Genomic DNA, 17946 nt, shown 5'->3' on the forward strand with positions numbered 1-17946 from the left:
TGTTCGGCTGGGGATGGGCAGGAAAGAAGGGGGATGGCCTCCAGTTGTGTTAGGGGGGGGTCGGGTCGGATAGTGGGAGGGTCGGGTCGGATAGTGGGAGGGTTAAGGTCGGACAGTGCTGTTCTCCGCCCCCAGCCCCGTTTCCTCCCGGCCGCCAGGTGTCGCTGCTGCAGCCGCTCCTCCAAGATGGCGCAGCCCCCTCCTCCGTTCACCTCCCGCTTTACTCCGCCGCCGTTCCGCTCCTTCCCCCCTCATTCCCCCGCTCCGTTCCCTCCGCCCCCCTCTCCCTTCCCGGTCCCCGCATCCCGCCCTGCTCTCCCTCCTTTCCTCCTCCCTCCTCCATCCGAACCCGGCTCGTTTTTCCGCGGTCCCTCCGTCCCTCCGCTCTTCCCCCCGTGGCCTTCACCCGACCGTCCTCCTCCCCCGCTGCCCCCCGATGGCGATGCGGATCGGCAGCGCGATGAGCGCTGGTTGGCGCAGTTCCTCTCCCGGCGGGTCCCCCCGGTTGTGTCCCCGTTCCCTCCCTGCGGTGCCAGCCCCGAGCTCGGCCGGCAGCTGGCGGTGCGGGCGCTGCGGGCCGTGAGCCGCCTCACCGCGCTGTGCCGGGCACTGAGGAACCGTGAGGCCGAGGGTTGTGAGGAGGGATGGGAACGGGAGCGGGAGGAGGCCGAGGAGCTGCTGGAGGGACTGAGGGACACGGTGAGACCTCTGAGAGAGCCCGGCTACCTGCGGGAAATGGGCAGGAAGGCCGAGAAGGCGAGAAAGAGGAGGGAGAGGATGCAGAGGAGGAAGATGGAGGCCCGCAAAGCCAAGGAGGAGGAGGCGGCCCGAGCTGCGGAGAGGGAGGCCGAGATCGACCGATGGAGGGCAAAGTGTATCCAGGAGGTGGAGGAGAAGAACCGGGTATGGAAGAGCGGCCTCAGCCCTGTGCCTACAGCCGGGGCTCCAATTGGAGCTGTGTCATCGGCAGAGGATGGATTCCCCAGCCGTGTGCTGCATTAGGGCCCTCAATAAGAAGGATATAGGGGCAGGTGTGGAACGCTGTCCCATGAGCAGCAGCTGACTGGTGTGGGTCCATCAAAGAGCTCAGGGGACACCTCCTTGCTCTATGTAACTCATGAGAGGAGGTTGTGCAGAGGTGGGCTCAGCCTCTGCTCCCATTAACAGCGATATAATGAGAGGTGATGGCCTCCAGTTGGGTCAGGGAGGGTCTGGTTGAATATTAGGAGACATTTCTATTCAGAAAGAGCAGTGCAAACTGCTCACCTGGTGGGGATACTGTCCCTGAAGGCCCAGAGGGATACAGGCAGTGGGCAAGGTTCCAAAGCAATAAAATAACAATAAAAACCCACCCAAATTAAGCTCAATGGGAAGTGGTGTTGGCACTGCATTGGTTGCTGGGCCTATTGCTGGGGTGGCAGAGAGCAGCTGATATGCAAAGTGTTGTATCCAGACTGGCACGTTAATGGTCTGGAACTGCACAGCTGTGAAGTCAGAACAGTTTATGTTGGTAGGGGGACTCTGTTTTTGATAGTAGCTTCTCATTCTGGTCTGTGTGGGATAATTCATCCTTTTGCTTCTCTTTCCTTTGCAGGAGCGGGAGCTTAAGGCTGCTGCAGACAGCGTCTTATCTGAAGTAAGGAAGAAGCAGGCAGACACCAAGAGGATGGTGGACATCCTGGGCTCCTTGGAAAAGCTTCGGAAACTGAGGAAAGAAGCTGCTGCCAAGAAAGGTTAATTAGGGGAATTCTTCTAATGGTGCGCACGGGAAATAACGGGATGTGGAAGGTGCATTTTGAAGAAGCTGTTTCTTTATTATTGTCATTATGTTGTTCTGTAAGGATAGCTATGGGATGCAGGACAGCAGATTGGATGCAGCGACTGTTCCTATGCTTCCAAACTCTTTCTTACCAGAAGAAAACTCCTGTTGAGATATTTGTTAGCTTGTGCCTGTCTGAGATTTTGCCAGCTCTGCTTTTAAGTCTCATAACAGCTCCTTGTGAATGTTTTGTGATGTTAATTCTCCTTCTCTTTAGGCGTTTGTCCACCTCCCTCGGCAGATGAAGCCTTTGAAAATCAGGTGGAAAGTCTCAGAGCGTTGCTCCAAAATCGCACAGAGCTGTATGAGGCTGAGGAGAGAGCGCTGAGAGTGATGCTGGAAGGAGAACAGGAGGAAGAAAGGAAGAGAGAAATGGAAAAGAAAGAGAAGAAGGAAAGGGAAAAGCTTCTACAGCAGAAGCGTGACATTGATTCCAAGCTGTTTGGGGATCCAGGTAAATCCTGCCTGCCAGACTTCACCGTGTTTATTGCTTTCAACTCTTAGGCGTTGGGTTTAAAATACAGGCACAAAAGAGGCTGTAGGTTACACTGAGGTGGGAATAAACAGAATAGATTGAAGACTTCCAGCGTGCAGCAGGTGCTTCGTTCTGACAATTTGGTTAGTGCAGTCTGTGTGATATAAAACAATTCAGTGTCCATATGTTCCCATGGTGCAGAGGACAGAGACAGGGAAAAGTTTTGCTGGTCTGAGCTTTGCTCTGACAGCTTTGGGAAGGGCGAGATGTGCATAACATGAAAATAAAAGGTGAGGGTTTCAAGTTAAGCTGGGGATCAGCAAACTAGTCAGCAAATGTGGAACTTCTCAGACAGTGGGATCAAAGGACTCTCTGGTGTATTAAACAATTTCTATGTCTGTGTTTTAACAGATGAATTTCCTCTGGCCCATCTGCTGCAACCTTTCAGGGAATACTACTTACAAGCCGAGCTTTCTGTAGCAGCTCTAATCCAGATCAGGTAAAAGCAAACACAGTCTTTGTTTTGGTGTCTAAGGTGACAAGTATTGTTTGTTGAGTCGCAGTATTATAGTTCATTAACTTCCACGTATGGCGTGTGATGAACTCTTCCAGTTCCTTCTTAAATACAGAGCACGGTTTATAGTCTTGTGTCTTGGTTGGTATTAAGAAACACGTATGTGTGCATGTAATGTTACTGCTGAAGTTCTCTCGTGCTGGATGTCCTCTCAGACACCTTTCTGTGTTGAAGGCACGAATGGGATCAGTACTTGGTGCCCGCTGATCACCCCGAAGGAAGCTGCATCCCTCCTGGCTGGGTTCTTCCACCTCTCCCCACGAATGACACTTGGGCCACTGCTGTCAGATAACTCGGAAATAAATCATTTTTGCACTGGAGGAGTGTTTCATTGGCATTGGTGGTGTCAGTGATGGGGATCTAGCGAGGAGTTGTTCCCTGTGTCCTGATTGTGCTCTGGAAGCCCGTAGCCAGGGTCTGGAATGCCTTGAAAAGAACTGTGAGGGATGGTTTTGCTTTCCAGCCCTGCAAGGAGATACCTGAGTGACTGCAAGGCTGTCGGGCCTCTCATGGCACAGAATTACGGTGCTGCTGTGTGTTTTTATTAACAAATCACTGCCTCAATAAAGTAACGTTGTTGACAAGGTGATCTGTGCCAGGATCCGTGTTCTATTCTTAGTGACTTTATAAGCTGAAATCGAGATGTTGAAATCTCCAGAATTTTGTTGGTGTTTTTTTTTTTTTAAGAGCTCATTAGTCGACGTGTTTTTCTTCTCAAATGAAGCACGTCAAGCATTGCTTTCAAAATAGTTTCGGTGCTTTTTGTGCATAGAAACGAGCTATTACGAGTTCAAACAGATTCTGAAGTACAAACAAGACATCGATTTGGGAGCTCGATTAAAGCAGCTGCTGACATTGTGACTAAAACGGGGACCACAGCATGGAAAAAATTCCCTCTTGTGTGGAAATAGGTCAGCCGGCCTTATGAATAGATAGAAATCTGACTAATAAACCTGCAGGGGAAAAAAGTAATAAAAGCTGAAGTCTAACCTACGGCTATTGGTTCTGCCTTCAAAGCTATTTCTCTGTAGGAAGAGATGGTTTCTGTAGCATTTGGTTCAAGTGCAGCTCTGGTAAGTTGGTTTCTGCACAGAACGAGCAGAGAAAATTGGGTTATTTTTGAAAGGTTTTTGCTCCAACGGAGGGATTTGTTCTTGTGTTTGGCATCAGATGTGACCCGAGCTACTGGGAGAGCTGGCAGCAAGAGGTTTGTGTGCAGGAAACGCTCCCTCCTACAAGGTGACAGAGGCTCATGGCTTCAAATCCTTCTGTGTTCAGGACTATTTGATGGCCCCAGATGGTTCTGGGTTTTTGCTCTTCTACGCAGGTTGCCTTGGCTTCTTTCCAGAGCCGCAGTCATGTTCTCACTTAGCCCTAATGTGTGGGAATAGATGTGATCTTTTCCATTCCTTATCTCTTAGCATCACCATTGTGTAATTCCTGGAGGAGGCAGCACATGATTGCAGCTGATAAAGTCAGCCCTTAACTCTGGGTTTATGTCAGTAGTTCCTCAGCTGAAGGCTCCTGTTGATTTCTGTTAGAGCATATGAAGCAGTAACTTGTGATAGAGATGGAGTTTGGGTGCAGCAGTTTGCAGTTCTTGCTCCAACCCATAGCACCACAAAATATAGTTCACCACAAAGTCACCTAAATATAAAGGGTTCTGATGTGCGTGTCCATACATCCCCCCCTTCCCTGCCATGTCTTTTAGCTTCATGTCAACCCAAGTCTTTGTCTGTTGATCAGATCCTGGGAGTTTTACCTGGTAAAATGAGAGCTGTTTCAAAATGAGCACTTTCCATTCAATAAGATAAATGACCAGGGGATGCTCTGCTTCAGTAGTTAGGCTCCTTATCCCATCAGCGTGTCTGCTGAGACAGACTAACCACTTAAGCTACTATAATCTTGATATTGTCCAAGTCAGATGCTCGTCAGACGCATGGATTTAAAGGTTTAAGCAGTGGATAAGGAGGTGGTATAAAAGCAACTGTTCTCCCTGCCATGTGAGAGGAGCTACTCGACTTCATCTAAAGGTAAGGATAACTTGATGCCATTGGGAAGAATTGTAGCTGCTGGTGCATGGTCTAAGTGTAGGCCTACTTCAATCTCACAAGCTTGCTGTGGTTTATGTGCTCAACAATGGTGAGAAACAATGAAAGCTTTGCTGAAATCTGAAACGATGACATTGACAGGTGTCTCTTGGTCAGCCAGATGGGGAACCTTGTGGTGGAAGGAGATGGAATTGGTTATAAGGGGCCTTTTCCTGGGCTGTGTTTAAGCAGGGCACCCAGGGATGGACATCTCCATGCCAATGCAAGGCAGTAGGACCTCAGCGTGGCCTTGGTAGTGGACCTGTAGGTATCACAGTGTTTTGCAAACAAACCTGGGTCTTTTGGAAACTGTTACAGGTGCCGGACAGCAAAATCTGCCCTGCTTTGTGACTGCAGCTGGCACCGATGGGGGTGAACTACTGCAGGAAGGGGCTGTCCATTGCAGGCAGGGGCTGCGAGGTGATGTTAAAAAGATGGAGTAAACGGGGACAAGGCAGCTCTGCTGACGTTGCAGTGCGTTTTCTTTGTTGGCACTGACGTGGATGGTAAGCACTCTTAGCCGGGCAGCAGATGGCCCATGGCACGTTGCACGGTGTGTGTCAGTGGCCGTACATGTGTGGGGCAAAGCTGGGCCAGGGCTGCAGCACGGATTAAGGGATCCTGGTGTCAGCTCGGGGTGGGTGCTGCTGAGCCCTGCTGCACGTCACTCTTCATTTGCAGGCTAGAGGCGGTTTGTTGCATTCCTTTCCTAAGGTGAGGAGCTGCTTGTCTCAGTTTTTCCCATCATAGACCTTTATTTCATGCTACATTAATAGGTCGTATACATTCTGCTGCTTATTTTTGCTTTGCAGTGTTTATCTATTGCCATAGAAGCCGTTCTTTTCTCAGAGGGGGAAAAAAAAAAGAGGTAAAAGCACTTTTGTGTATACAGATGTCCCATAAACTACATATTACATAGTGAGCGTGGCTGGCGGGCACTGCCGTGGGACAAGCAGGCACCAGCTGCAGATTCCAGAAGTCAGAGGAAGACTTGCCATCAGACTTTGCCAGTCAACAAAGGAAACTGTTCTGCACGTTGTCATCGCTGGGGACTCGGGACTTAATGCAGCAAGTTGTGGCTTATTTTTCACTAAACTGAGTCATTAAGACAGATCTCAAGGCTACGTGATGGCAGTAATATTTTCCATTCTGTTCGTTTGAATTCTTTTCTCTCCCTGCTATTCCTAATCCAAAAAACATGGCTGTGTTTGAAATGAGCTGGTTTTTAAAAGCTCATCTCTCTCAAATGGTTCGTTCAACATCCCTCGAACACCGCGCTGTGCACCACTGTGACCCTCAGCAGTCTCTCCAAAAGATGGCATCAAATAGCTCATTTTTCTCTCCCCCTGCCCAACTTTGCTGCAGTTACTGCATCACTCCTGTGCCATTGTCGGTCTTCCCTGTTACATTTCTGTTTTCAACCCTTCTTTAGGCAGTGAGCAATCAGGCAGGGACAATGAGCTACCTGGATGGAGTGCCCTTCCGAACAGCCATGAGCCTCGAGGGAGACTCTGTGGGAGAAACCACCTTAATTGAAGCACCGACCATAGACCTTCCTGACTGCACCGACATCCTCATGAGCACCATGGTGGGTTGGCCTCTTCCAAGTCTATTTCTGGTAGGATGCTCGAAGGGATGCTCTGCTTGGGGAAGGAGAGGAAAGGAAAATCTCTCCTCCACGTTGGTGTCCTGTCTGTTGGTTGTTTCCAGTAGGAACATGAGTAGGTGAGGCTGTTGTGAGGGTGGATGACAGGAAGGGCTTTGGTTGGGGTTGTGTTTTGTTAAACCTGTCCAAGCTTGAGGATGGGATGGATGGAGGGTTGCAAGATGGTCTTTCTTAGATGGAATGTTTGATTTGTCCTTGGAAAGTGCAAGTTTCCGGCCCTGCTACAGAAAATGGAGCTGCTTGCTTTCTCACCATGCCCTGTTGCTCTGCTGAGCAGACTGCAACAGTCTCACCCATAGATGGGGTCAGTGCACTGTACAGGGAAATTCCCCCTGAGCACGCCCAGGCGTTCCTCTTCCTGTGGCTGGTTGTGCACCATCACTAAAACATGCTCCATTTTGGAGATGTTTATTTGGGATTCCTCAAAGAACACGTTTGTGGGCAGGATTCCATGCAGGTGGAGGTGTCACTGAGCTGGGTCTGTACCCGGTGTCCCACCCCAGGGACTCTGGCTCGCTCTGGATGGGGACACATCCATGCATGGTTCTGGAAGCACACGGTGGTGTTCTCCTTGGGGAGCTTGGTTTGGGTCAGGCACAGCACAGTAACAGCAGCATTCCCGTGCTGTGAATGTGCCTGCCTGCCAGGAGACCTTGTTTGGAGAGCTCTGGGACACGCATGGCTTGTTTGTTCCCAGAAAGCACTCAGATGTGAGTCAAAAACATGTTCTAAGGATTCTGAGGCAGGCAGTGTGTGACCCCTGTGCTACTTGGGCTGCTCCTCCTCTGCAATCTGCTCTTTCCTCTCAGCAGCAGCCAAACTGACACAGAACCCTTCCGTGCCTAAAGCATCTCTCGACAGGATTCCAAATACAACCGAAAGCAGTAATAATGCTGCAAACGGGTGTTTCCAAGTGAAATCCCATAGGGGATAAAGCTGGGACTGTCCAACCCCGCAGCCATGGTGCCCAATGGCAGAGACGTTAGTGATGTAGAATTTTAGGGTCAGAGAATTGGAAAATAACCAGAGCAGGAAGGGACCCACAGGGATCGTTGAGCCCAACCCCTGTCTCCACACAACCACTCACAACCCAAACCCAATGTCTTGAGAGCGATGTCTCAGTGCTCCGTGAGCTCCGTCAGCTGAGGGCTGTGCCACCACGAGGCCTCCCCTCAGCCTCCTCTGGGCTGAACAAACCCAGAACCCTCAGCTGCTTTTCACATATTTTGCCCCCTGGCCCCTTCCCATGTTTGTAGCTCCCCTTCCACAAGGATGTCAATACTGCTGTTCTCACTTGCTCTTACTGCTCTCCCGCAGCACGACTTCTCACTGGAGCGAAAGGTGCAGTACTGGCTGGAGGCTGCCTCTCAGCACCAAACCTCCCGGCACCAGCTCCACACCGACGCCGTCCCCACAGCCCCACCGTGCTGGCTGCTGCTGGTGGACCCCTGCGAGGGCAAGGAGACAGCAGGGAGCAGAGTGAAGGAGGGCACGGTGCGGCGCAGCATCAGCCTCAGTGCCGAGCAGGGCCGGGGAAGAGCCTCTGACTCAGAGAGTGAGGCTGGGTGCTCTGAGGACGATGAGTACTGGGAAGACGATGAGTATTCCTCCACCTCCTGGGAGGAAAATGACAGGGAGGAGAGCATTCTGCGGAGGAGAAACCAGCATGGCTTGCAGCAGATCCGACCAAAGACGTCACCTGGCTTGTTGGAGCCTCCTTCAGAGAATGGCTACAAGGCCGTGAGCCCAGATCCAGGCAAGCAGAGGAGGTCCATGATTTTGTTCAACAACATGAAAAATGAGCTGGAAGCAGCCAGGAGGAAGCTGGCTGCGTTGGTGCATCCTTTAAACAGAGCCACAGCTGAAAGCAAAGGGGCTCCCACACCACCAGCACTCCCCCAGCACTGCAGAAACAACAGGAGCCTCAAGTTCGGGCCAGCAGCAGATGTGTCTCACACGGGAAGCCTGGTGCCTGCTCCCCCTGCAGCACCCAACGCCTCCATGCCGCCCATCCGCAAGCACAAGCCTACAGTCCCGGTGAGCTGCCTTGTGGTGGGGGAGAGGGCAAAGCACCCAGTCCTGGGCTCCATCCAGCAGAGCAGAGCCCAAACTGGGCAATGGTGCTCAATGATAAGTGCCAGGGCGATGCTCTCCAATGCCTGCCATCACCAGTTGCTTTGGGGACTGACCATTGCACCCGGGCACCGCAATGGTGTCTCCATCCATCCCCATTGGCCAACACGAGTTTCTGTCTTGTCTTGCAGTCCCTCAGCCCCTACTCCTGCCTGCCCCCCGCACGGCCGCTGTCGTCCCACAAAGCCAAGCCAGATTCAGCAGCCGACCTGCTGTCAGCTCTGAGCCAGGAGGAGCGTGACCTCATCGAGCCCGTCATCGCCTTGGGCTACCCGGCCCGCAAAGCCATCCTCACTCTTCAGAAGACTGGAAGGCAGAGCCTGGGGCAGGTTGGTGGAGCTGGCACAGCCCAAATGGCGTGGGATGCTTTGGGGGAAGCGTTTTGGTAACAAAACGCGTATTTTTACAGTGATGTGATGTTGAGTGACTCCCTTGTGCTCGTGGTGATCTCCCTTGTTCTGCACTGAGGAAAATGAAGCTATTTTTCTTGCTTTGGTATCAGTGCGGGGTGTTGTGTTGGATCAAATGCCAGCAGTTTTGCTGCAGTGCCATCTCAGTGAGTCGCGCTCAACTTGTCAGTGAGCAGTAACAGGCGGGTGCTGCTATCTTCCCCATCTGTTGTATGGAGCACAATGTCCTGCTAGTGCAAATCTTGCCCCCGTATATGGAAATTTTCTGCACATCGTTTTTTCTCGGCTGTTGGGCTCCTGTGACCATTTTCATGGCTCATTCTGTCAGCGCAGGACTGTAGGAATATCCCAAGGATTTATCTGGTATTGTTAACAGACCTCATTTTTGGGTCACCGAATGCAACCATAGCAAGGGCCCCCATTCTCCCAATGATTAATGTGCCGAAATACAGGGTCTGCCTCATATGCCAAAATACAGGGTCTTCTCCACCAGACGTTCCCATCTTTCCTTTTCATGCCCAAGATGAAATGTAAGGCCTAGCTGTACAACTGCTACAAGCATAGAACTACCAAATTAGGCTAAGACCTTCCAGGAAAATATGTTTCAAGTTAAAAACAAAGCTGTTGATGCTCTTCATTGCTTGCCAGTGTCACATAAGCTTTCTGCATGTGATGATGACAGCTTCAGACGTGAAGACTGATTGTGGCACCAGATAGTAGCCAAAAATCGTTGCATTTCTTTATGGTATCAAATGAAGCTGGCAGAGCCCACCTTGGGGAGACAGCAAACCTTGTAAGCACCCACCTCCCCAACCAACCAGGACACAGTGCTGAGAGCAGGGACATCTGCTGCAGGGTAGCAAGGTTTTGGGTGTGTAGAAACTCGCTGCAGCCCTCCGTGCCTATTGGATGTTTCCCAATGCATTTCTGTGCTGGAAAACCAAGCATTGAGCTCACTGGCCCTTGACCACACTCCTTGTAGGGTGAGCAGGATCACCTCCTCCTCCTTCCGCAGTGAACAGTCAGCCCCGTGCTGAACCCGGGAGGTAAGCAGGTCGAAGTACATAAAAACTGGTTTTGTTTAGTCTTGAGGATAGTTTTGGGGTTTTTTTTAATGATAAAAATCATGTAGCTGACAGCAGCACGGATTTCGTGTGTGGCTTGAACAGCATGTCAGATTGCCAAGACTGGCTGCGTTCTGCCTGGAACATGGGGAGTGACTCCTTGTAGCAAGAAAATACAGCAACGATCTCGGGTTTTAGTTAGAAAGATAATGAGGAAAATCAAGCCAGGTTCTGAATGCCAACAACCAGAGCATAACTCATGTTCATGCTAATAAGCCACTCCGTAGGGCCGACATGTTCAACTCTTTCTCTGCTACAGGAGAGCTAACATTTGAGGGGCTGCTTTTGGCCTTGTGTGTTTTATGGTCTTCGCATCCCCCTCCCTGGCTACAGCAGAGCTGAGGAGGGCGGAGGTCTGAGTGCTGGTGGAGCTGGGAGATATGAGTCAGCTTCTCCCTGGATGGGGCAGGCCCAGCTTTGCAGGGACCCCCGGGCTGCTCACCATTTCTCCAGGTGGCCATTTTCATATCTCCTTTTTTTTTCCACTATGGTATAGCCCATTTATTATGGTCTGTCACATGTGTTTTTTGGACAGTGAATGATTCTCGTGGTATTCCAAAGAGACCGCTGGGAATTGTGCTGTCAGCACTCCAAGAACAATGAAGAAAGCCAAAAATAACTGTTTACTTTTAGTATTGAGAGCACACAGGCCTCCCCTGGGGATGTGGGGAGTTCGCACGGGTCCTGCGGGGGCCTGGGGCTGAGAGCTTCAAAGGGATGTTGGTCTGGATAGGGTTAGAGATCAGCACGCACCTGGCATCTCACCCAGATGGGATCTGCCAAGTGAGAAAACAACTTGTAGATCCTTTCTCTGTATTCAGACAGTTCAGGTGTTGCTCTGCTCCCATCCTCCCTTCCCGTTATTCCCATTCATCCCATCCATTTGGGAGCAGGATGCATTAACCCTCACTGTCCTCTCTTCCAGTTCCTGGGCTACCTCCGTGCCTGTGACCGGTTGCTGAAGCAGGGCTATGAGGAGGGGCAGGTGGAGGAGGCCATGGAAATGTTCCAGTACTCAGAGAAGAAGGTCAGCAGCACAGTGCAGCCTTTTGTGTTTTGTCCATTTCCACCCCCTGCCTCCCAGCGCCGCGACCCGCCAGCTCAGGCCCATCACTGCAAGAAGTGAACCCACACAGACTGCAAAGCAGGCTCAAAGCCCCAGGAGAGCATTGTGTGGCCATAAGGACTTGCAGAGGTCTGACTCGCCCCATGCTGTGTGAGCATAATGCTCTGGTGAGGGAATCCCATCCCCAGGCATGCTTGCTGCCTCCTGGCTTCCTATATCCTCATCCCATAGCAGGACTGTGGTGCTGTCCCATGCTCTGGTCCCCATCAGCAGTCCCACAGTTTGGGCTGGTGTAGGATCCTGCTCGCCCCCTGCACAAGGCTCAGCACTGGGATGTGTGAGCTGTGGTGGTGAGGCTCACCCTGAGCAATGGGAGAAAGAGGAGCAATGAATGTCAGCAATCCCCCAATCTGCTGTGACAGTTCCACAGTGCAAGCACACGAGTGCAAACTCGTATTAAATTTCATGAAGAATAAGGGAAGTTAGAGGCTGACTTTATTAACTAGAGAGAGTCTTAGTGCATAAAGACTGTTAAAAGCTAGCACTTGTCCTGGCAGCGGGATCCACGGTGCCCTTCAGCAGTAATACAACCCCGTGGGATTATCTGGCCCTGCTGTGCAGAGCCTGCTGAAATGCCATGGTGAATGTGTCCTTACAGCCCGGCGGTAACGTCGCTCCTTTCTCTCCCTCCTCCTTCCAGGCAGCTGAATTCCTGCACTTGTTAGCTCAGTTCCATGACATGGGTTTCCAGCAAAATGAAATCAAAGAAGTCCTCCTGCTCTGTGGGAACCAGAGGGACAAGGCGCTGGAAGAGCTCATGATGAAGAGGCAGTGAGTGTGGCTGACACCAAAGGGGCATCTGCACCTCCAGAGCAGGACGCATCCCTTCATGGGCCACGTTTACAAATACAGCCACGTGCGGATTCTCACACCATGATATAAATCATCTGACCTGATAGTTTTTACAGAAGCCGAGTGCTTTTTGCAGGCACGTTGGTTCTTCCTTTCTCGGGAAGATTCACAGCAGACTTTATGACATTTGAATGTTGTGATGGGAAATCTAGATGTTAGCAGCTCCTCGTCAACTAGAAACTTTGAGATAAATGCACAGCTCAATGAAGGGTACAGAGAGAACATGGACTGCAGTTGCTCTAGATAGCTGGTGTGTGATTTTGACCCAGGACAGTGCAGGATGTTTTATGCAAGGCTTTATACTCAGGAAATCTGAACAGAGAGCTGGAGGACTGGCTCACTTCTGCCTTTTATTAAGCAAATTCAAAGGGTGCTTCTCTAAATGGTGAAGACAGCGACTCAAAACCAGGTGTAGCACAAACACTGAGATCAGGAGAACGTGGGTGCCTGGGGGAGTTCCTGTGCACGGCTAAGTATGGACAGCAGGAGATTCGGGTCGCCTTAGGAGATGTTTCTCTTGTTTTGGCAGCAGAGCGATGGATGATGTTCTCATATAGAAGTACATTCTTTCCCTGTCAATTAGTTACAGATGTAATTTATCTGAGTAAAGATGCTTGGAGGGGTTCTTATAAAACCTATTAATGTCTTTTCCTATGAAAATGCCAACTGGCGCAACTTAGCAGAGACAACTCCTAATTAGTCTGACAGTATTACCATTTTCCACAGTGTCCTTCCAAGCCATGTCCTTGCCCAGTGCAGTTCAGCTGAGTTGATGCAGCGTGTTCCTGCTCCACATCTCTCTGGTCAGCTCCCAAACACCGGCACACAGATGCAGTTCTCCATGGCTGCCTTCGTCCTTGCCAAGTGCCAGAGTGGCAATGACAATCTGCATCCAGATTTTGGTATGGAAGTGACCTTTCCATACCAGTATTGTGATTGACATCTACCTTGGATGGCCAAGGGAGATCTGCACAGTGAGCACCCAGGCTCTTCTGGGAGCACCCATCTCTACTTGTCCTGCAGAGCTCTTGCTTCATTATACAAGCTTTTATTTTTGATATGGCCCTTATAAGGCAGCTACACGCAGCTTTTTGTTACATTCAGCCTTGCCAAGATGATATCACCTTCAACAGAAACTTGCAAAATGTTGAGCCATGATTAGATAGACTGCACCAGCTCTAACTGTGATCTTTGGCAGAGCATACGCCATTAGGATTGGAAGGGGCAGATAATGGTGCTGTACTTGTGCCAGCAGTGCATAACACTGAGTGCTATGTACTGGTGCAGCAGATTTGCAGCACTGTGCCCACTCACTGTGCAAAGGCTGAACAGCTTCTCACTCTGGCTCATATTATTTTCCCCCGCTTGCAGAGGCACAAACAGCCTCTTTCTGCTTCCCTTTGTGTTACAGCCTGTACCGCAGACTGGTGACACAGATGCAACCACGTTACTCCTCTTTTGGAACATCCATACCACACTCAACAGCACTTGCCAAGGCTGCCAAGTAGAAGTCAAATCTATTTGCGTTGCTGCTGGGCTACGTCGTCTCCTTCTCCATTCAAAGAGTGGTCAGGTGCTGAAATGGGCTGCCCAGGGAGGTGGTGGAGTCACCACCTGGAGGTGTTTAAGACACATTTGGATGTTGTACTGAGCAGCACGGGTTAGTGGGGAGATATTGATGGTAGGGGGACGGTTGGACTGGATGATCTTGGAGGTCACTTCCAAGCTTAGTGATTGATTCCGTGATTCTAAGACTGGATTTTTCAATGGTTCTGCAGTAAAAATCTATTTTTGGTGGCAAGATCTTTGCCAGCTTGTGAACTGTTGAAAAAACGATATCCAAAGGTAGGGTAGAAGTTGTGCTGCTTGGGGGTTTTGGAGCTGGAAGGAATGAGAGAGGCTGCCAAATCAAATGGCCTTGGGTTAGTTACAGCAGCTCGCCATAAATACTTGAGTAACAGAATTATGTGAACTTTATATTGATGGAGTCCTTAAGCTGGTTGTTCAGCTTAGCATGGTTTGAAACAGAGTTCTGCTTCCAGTTAGAAGACAGCATAAAATGTTAATGGACTTTGTCTGAGAAGGGAGCATGGATTGGACTTGATGGGATTTATGCTCGCAGTGTGCCTGGCGAGTGCTGGCAGCTCCTCTGAATTCCTCTCCGGGTAAGGCATGAGGTTACAGCAGCACCAATGGAGGCGGGTGGAAAACACAGCCCTGTTGGATGGAGCCAGTGTGGGGCTGCTCCTGAGCATCGCTGCAGGCTGGGGTTGGTGCTGAGGCTGTGGTTTCTGCATCCCTGTCCCAAGCAGGGGTTGGAGGGCAAATGGGGACAGGCACATACAATGTTTTAAATAAGGACATGGATGCAGGCTTGGGTTTTCTTGTCTGTTTTGGTTGTTTTGGTTTTTTTTTTTCCTTCTCTAATGCACTGTTTTGAAAATGCTGAGAACTTGGCGAGGGTCAGCAGTGTAAGTATTTCAGGCATCCAGCTGGTATTCCCTTCCCTCCTCATATGAGGAGCACAGCGAGCCTGGTGCATGGGAGCCCAGCCGGGCATTATTTGGGGTCTGATGGGTGCATGGCTGCCGGGTTGGCTCCTCGTCCCCATCTGCCTTGAGGGACAAGCAGCATGAAGCATTTAGGGACACAGTGGGCATGGTGGGGATGGGCTGATGGTTGGACTTGATGATTGTAGGGGTCTTTTCCAACAGTAATGACTGTGTGATTTCACCAGGGGGATGAAAGCAGCCATTCTCCAATCACCCCCTGGGCAGAGCCTGGTGCTGGTGCTGAGGACAACCTTCAGCATCATGGGGCTGAGTCCCAGCAGGACAGCTCATCTGGCTAAAGAGCTCCGTTGCCCAAGGTGACCTGGCAGCCTGGCATCTGCACAGTCTGAGTGCAGCCCTGCTGATGCTCTCTCCTCTCCTTTTATTTTTGCAACTTTGCCATGTCCTAAAAATACCCTCTGGCTCAAATGAGAGCATTTGGGTCTGTTGGGAGCTGGCAGGCAAGGTTGGAGGAGATGGCGGCTGGCTATTGCACTCATGGGCATGATGGATGGTTCCCAGGGAGGCACCTGCTCACTCTGGACCACAGCTTTCTCCTGTGTGGGTTTTTGGAGAGAAACTCCACGTGTTCTCTGCCCTCCACCCCCTCCTGTGTCCCTTTGCCCCCTCATCCCAAGCAGTTCCTCCCTGGGGAGCTCGGGACTGCCTGGGAACTGCATGAGCAGCTCTGAGCACTGCTGCAGCTGAAAACACTCAGCAGGCAGGAACAGGTCTTGATGTGGGTCCTCCATTAGGGAGATATTTTCATTCAGGAGGAGAAAAGAACACAAGAGAAGAGTAATGAAAAACACAGGGCTTTCTACAGCTTTCCTTTTAATTCCAGGATATAAATTACCATCAGAGCAGAGAGCAGGTTTTATGCTGCATGCCTTCAGAGTGCAGTCCAAATAAATACGTCTGCATCTCTCCAAAGCCTGTTCTCTGCAGAAGCCACAAAGCCCTGTGTGCCGTGGGCTCACGTTGTGGTGCTGTGACAGCAGCTCCTGCCGCCCCTTCCCTTATGGCAGGGTGCCGTGTCACCTCTGGGTCCAACCTGGAGTCTCCTTGGCAAGAGGAGGAGAGGCGAGGAGCCCAGGGGAGCTGAGGCCACGTGCAAGGAGAGCAGCCCGAGGTGGGATGGGCACAGCTACGTGGCGATGGCGTGATTGCGCCGGGGCAGCCGCAGCAGGAAAGTCTGCAGGGAGCCGCTGCGTGGGAAACCTGCCCGCTCCTTCTTGACCCTCCAGGCCTCCTCCTCCACCGAGTAGAGCTGCGTCAGCATCTTGTTGACAGTGTACACCGTGTCACCCTTGATGGTGGCAGTGAAGAGAGCTCCTTTGCTGTTCATGAACTGCCCGGGCAGAGCCGTCCACTGCCGTGACCTCAGGTTGAAGCAGTCGATGACACAACGCAAGAAGTCGTCTCCGGGGCCGTTGCGCATGACGTAGAGGTTGTCGCGGTGTGCCACCATGCAGTGCCCGTAGCTCTGGTGCCTCTTGAGCTCGGTGACGGGAACCCACGCGTCCTGCCGGCTCTCATACGCGTAGATGATGGTGGTGTCCAATGGCTTCCACAAGCAGACGAAGATCTGCCCCATGGCCTGGGCGCAGGGTGCGGCCGAGCTGGGCTGCGGCAGATCAGAGACAAATGTCCAAGTGTTGGAGGCCACGTCGTACCTCTCCACAGACTTGAGCGAGATCTTCTCGTACTCCCCGCCGATAGCATAAAGGCAGCCCTCATGGCCCACCAGCCGGACGTCGTAGCACAGCTGGTGCGGGCTGGGGAACTCACTCCAGGCATCGTTGTCAGCATCGTAGCAGAAGCTGCTCTCCACCACCTGCTTGCTGGCCCCGTAGACACCACCCACAATGTAAATCTTGTTGTCCATGGTCGCCATGCCGGCTAGGAACGTGCTGGCGCTCAGCGGCAGGCAGGAGAGCGTCCTCCACGCGTTGCTCTCCTCATCCAGGTAGCAGATGGTCCTGGACAGGTCCTCCAGGAACTCGAAGGTGGGCGTGTGGGCTCCCACCGCCACGAAGGTGCTGGGCAGCAGGGCCTGCACGTAGCCCAGCAGGTCGGCGGGCAGGCAGCCCAGGTGCTCCTCCAGCTCGGCGTAGCTGTCGCGGATGTAGAGCGCGGCGCAATGGAAGAGGTCCAGGAGGCCGAACACGGCGGCGGCGTGGTACAGCAGGAGGCAGTTGTCGGAGTCAATGGAGTGGATGAGGTACTTGGCCAAGGGCTTCACCTGCAGGAAGGCTGCACACTCCACCGCCTGGAAGGTCTCCTCGCCGCCCAGCGCGGGTCGCTCACCTGCCAGCACACGCAGCATGGCCAGGAAGCCGGCAGCGCTCAGCCCACCCAGCCCGATCTCCTCCTGCGTGCTCTCCCTCATACCCGAGCGGAACAGGGCACGGAAATACTCGCTGCTCTCCACCAGCAATGCCTTCTCCACCGAGAAGCACTGCTCCTCCACGCGGATCCTCACCCTTCCTGAGCGCCCTACCCGAGCACCTTCATCCTCCGGGCTCATCCTGCCCAGCTCTGGGGCAGCCCCTTCTTGCCGTGCCCACCCTCGGGTGTCTGCCCTGCGCCCCAGCGGCCGCTCACTTGTAACCTAAATCCCTTCAGCTAAAGATAGCCCGGCTCGTGACCGGCCCTGCGGGCAGTGTGCCCCTTCCACAGGCTGTGTCCCAAAGCACAGCGAGGTTCCCTGGTGGCTGTGGGGCTGTCGGTACCTTGGGGCATCCTCCTTCACAAGGCCATGGGCATTGCAGGGTGGGCTGTACGTGGACACCTTCCCTGCTGGGAAGTGCGCAGGGCTGTGTTATTTTTTCTCTATTTTTTCCTTTAGTTTTATGGCTGTAGGGAGGGGACGGATGTCAGCAAATCTCTGTTCCTTCAGCTCAGCTGTGGGAAAGGGGCAGAATCCATCCATCCCTGCTATATGGTCAGTAACACGGTGCTGACGCAGTGCCAGTGCAGCAGTGGGGCACCGATGGTGGCAGCGCTGTGCTCCCTTAAGGGTCCCTGTGCAGGAGGAGGGTGAAGCTTTGCTGCACCCTGTGCTGGGAAGGAGAGCTTTCCCAGCTCTGTAATGGCTCAGGGAATAAGAAAGATTTCTTTAG

General features: G+C 52.1%; 3 protein-coding genes across 3 annotated transcripts; 2 read left to right on the top strand and 1 right to left on the bottom strand.

Moving 5' to 3' along the window:
• Positions 1-150: 150 nt before the first annotated feature.
• Positions 151-3457, top strand: PDCD7 (programmed cell death 7). Its single transcript, XM_015873337.2, has 5 exons — positions 151-903; positions 1595-1733; positions 2037-2273; positions 2706-2793; positions 3043-3457. Exons 1-5 carry the CDS (start codon positions 187-189, stop codon positions 3158-3160), a joined length of 1299 nt encoding a protein of 432 aa, XP_015728823.1. The 5' UTR covers positions 151-186; the 3' UTR covers positions 3161-3457.
• Positions 2712-12903, top strand: UBAP1L (ubiquitin associated protein 1 like). Its single transcript, XM_015873339.2, has 6 exons — positions 2712-2793; positions 6391-6546; positions 7942-8661; positions 8889-9086; positions 11217-11318; positions 12058-12903. The coding sequence occupies exons 2-6, from the start codon at positions 6415-6417 to the stop codon at positions 12190-12192; spliced, it is 1287 nt and encodes a 428-aa protein (XP_015728825.1). The 5' UTR covers positions 2712-2793; positions 6391-6414; the 3' UTR covers positions 12193-12903.
• A 1772-nt stretch (positions 12904-14675) lies between these two features.
• KBTBD13 (kelch repeat and BTB domain containing 13) lies at positions 14676-17480 on the bottom strand. Its single transcript, XM_015873338.2, has one exon. It carries the CDS (start codon positions 17349-17351, stop codon positions 15969-15971), a length of 1383 nt encoding a protein of 460 aa, XP_015728824.1. The 5' UTR covers positions 17352-17480; the 3' UTR covers positions 14676-15968.
• Positions 17481-17946: the final 466 nt, after the last annotated feature.

This window comes from Coturnix japonica, chromosome 10 (genome assembly GCF_001577835.2).
Source record: "Coturnix japonica isolate 7356 chromosome 10, Coturnix japonica 2.1, whole genome shotgun sequence".
In the NCBI taxonomy this organism is placed as follows: Eukaryota; Metazoa; Chordata; class Aves; order Galliformes; family Phasianidae; genus Coturnix; species Coturnix japonica.

Bases quoted from the DNA above. Each gene is read 5' to 3' on its own strand.
- PDCD7 (XM_015873337.2), top strand. From the start codon at position 187: ATGGCGCAGCCCCCTCCTCCGTTCACCTCCCGCTTTACTCCGCCGCCG. The intron at 1,734-2,036 runs GTTAATTAGGGG...CCTTCTCTTTAG, and splicing joins AGAAGCTGCTGCCAAGAAAG to GCGTTTGTCCACCTCCCTCG. The intron at 2,794-3,042 runs GTAAAAGCAAAC...TCTGTGTTGAAG, and splicing joins GCAGCTCTAATCCAGATCAG to GCACGAATGGGATCAGTACT.
- UBAP1L (XM_015873339.2), top strand. From the start codon at position 6,415: ATGAGCTACCTGGATGGAGTGCCCTTCCGAACAGCCATGAGCCTCGAG. The intron at 6,547-7,941 runs GTGGGTTGGCCT...GCTCTCCCGCAG, and splicing joins ACATCCTCATGAGCACCATG to CACGACTTCTCACTGGAGCG. The intron at 9,087-11,216 runs GTTGGTGGAGCT...CCTCTCTTCCAG, and splicing joins GAAGGCAGAGCCTGGGGCAG to TTCCTGGGCTACCTCCGTGC.
- KBTBD13 (XM_015873338.2), bottom strand. From the start codon at position 17,351: ATGAGCCCGGAGGATGAAGGTGCTCGGGTAGGGCGCTCAGGAAGGGTG.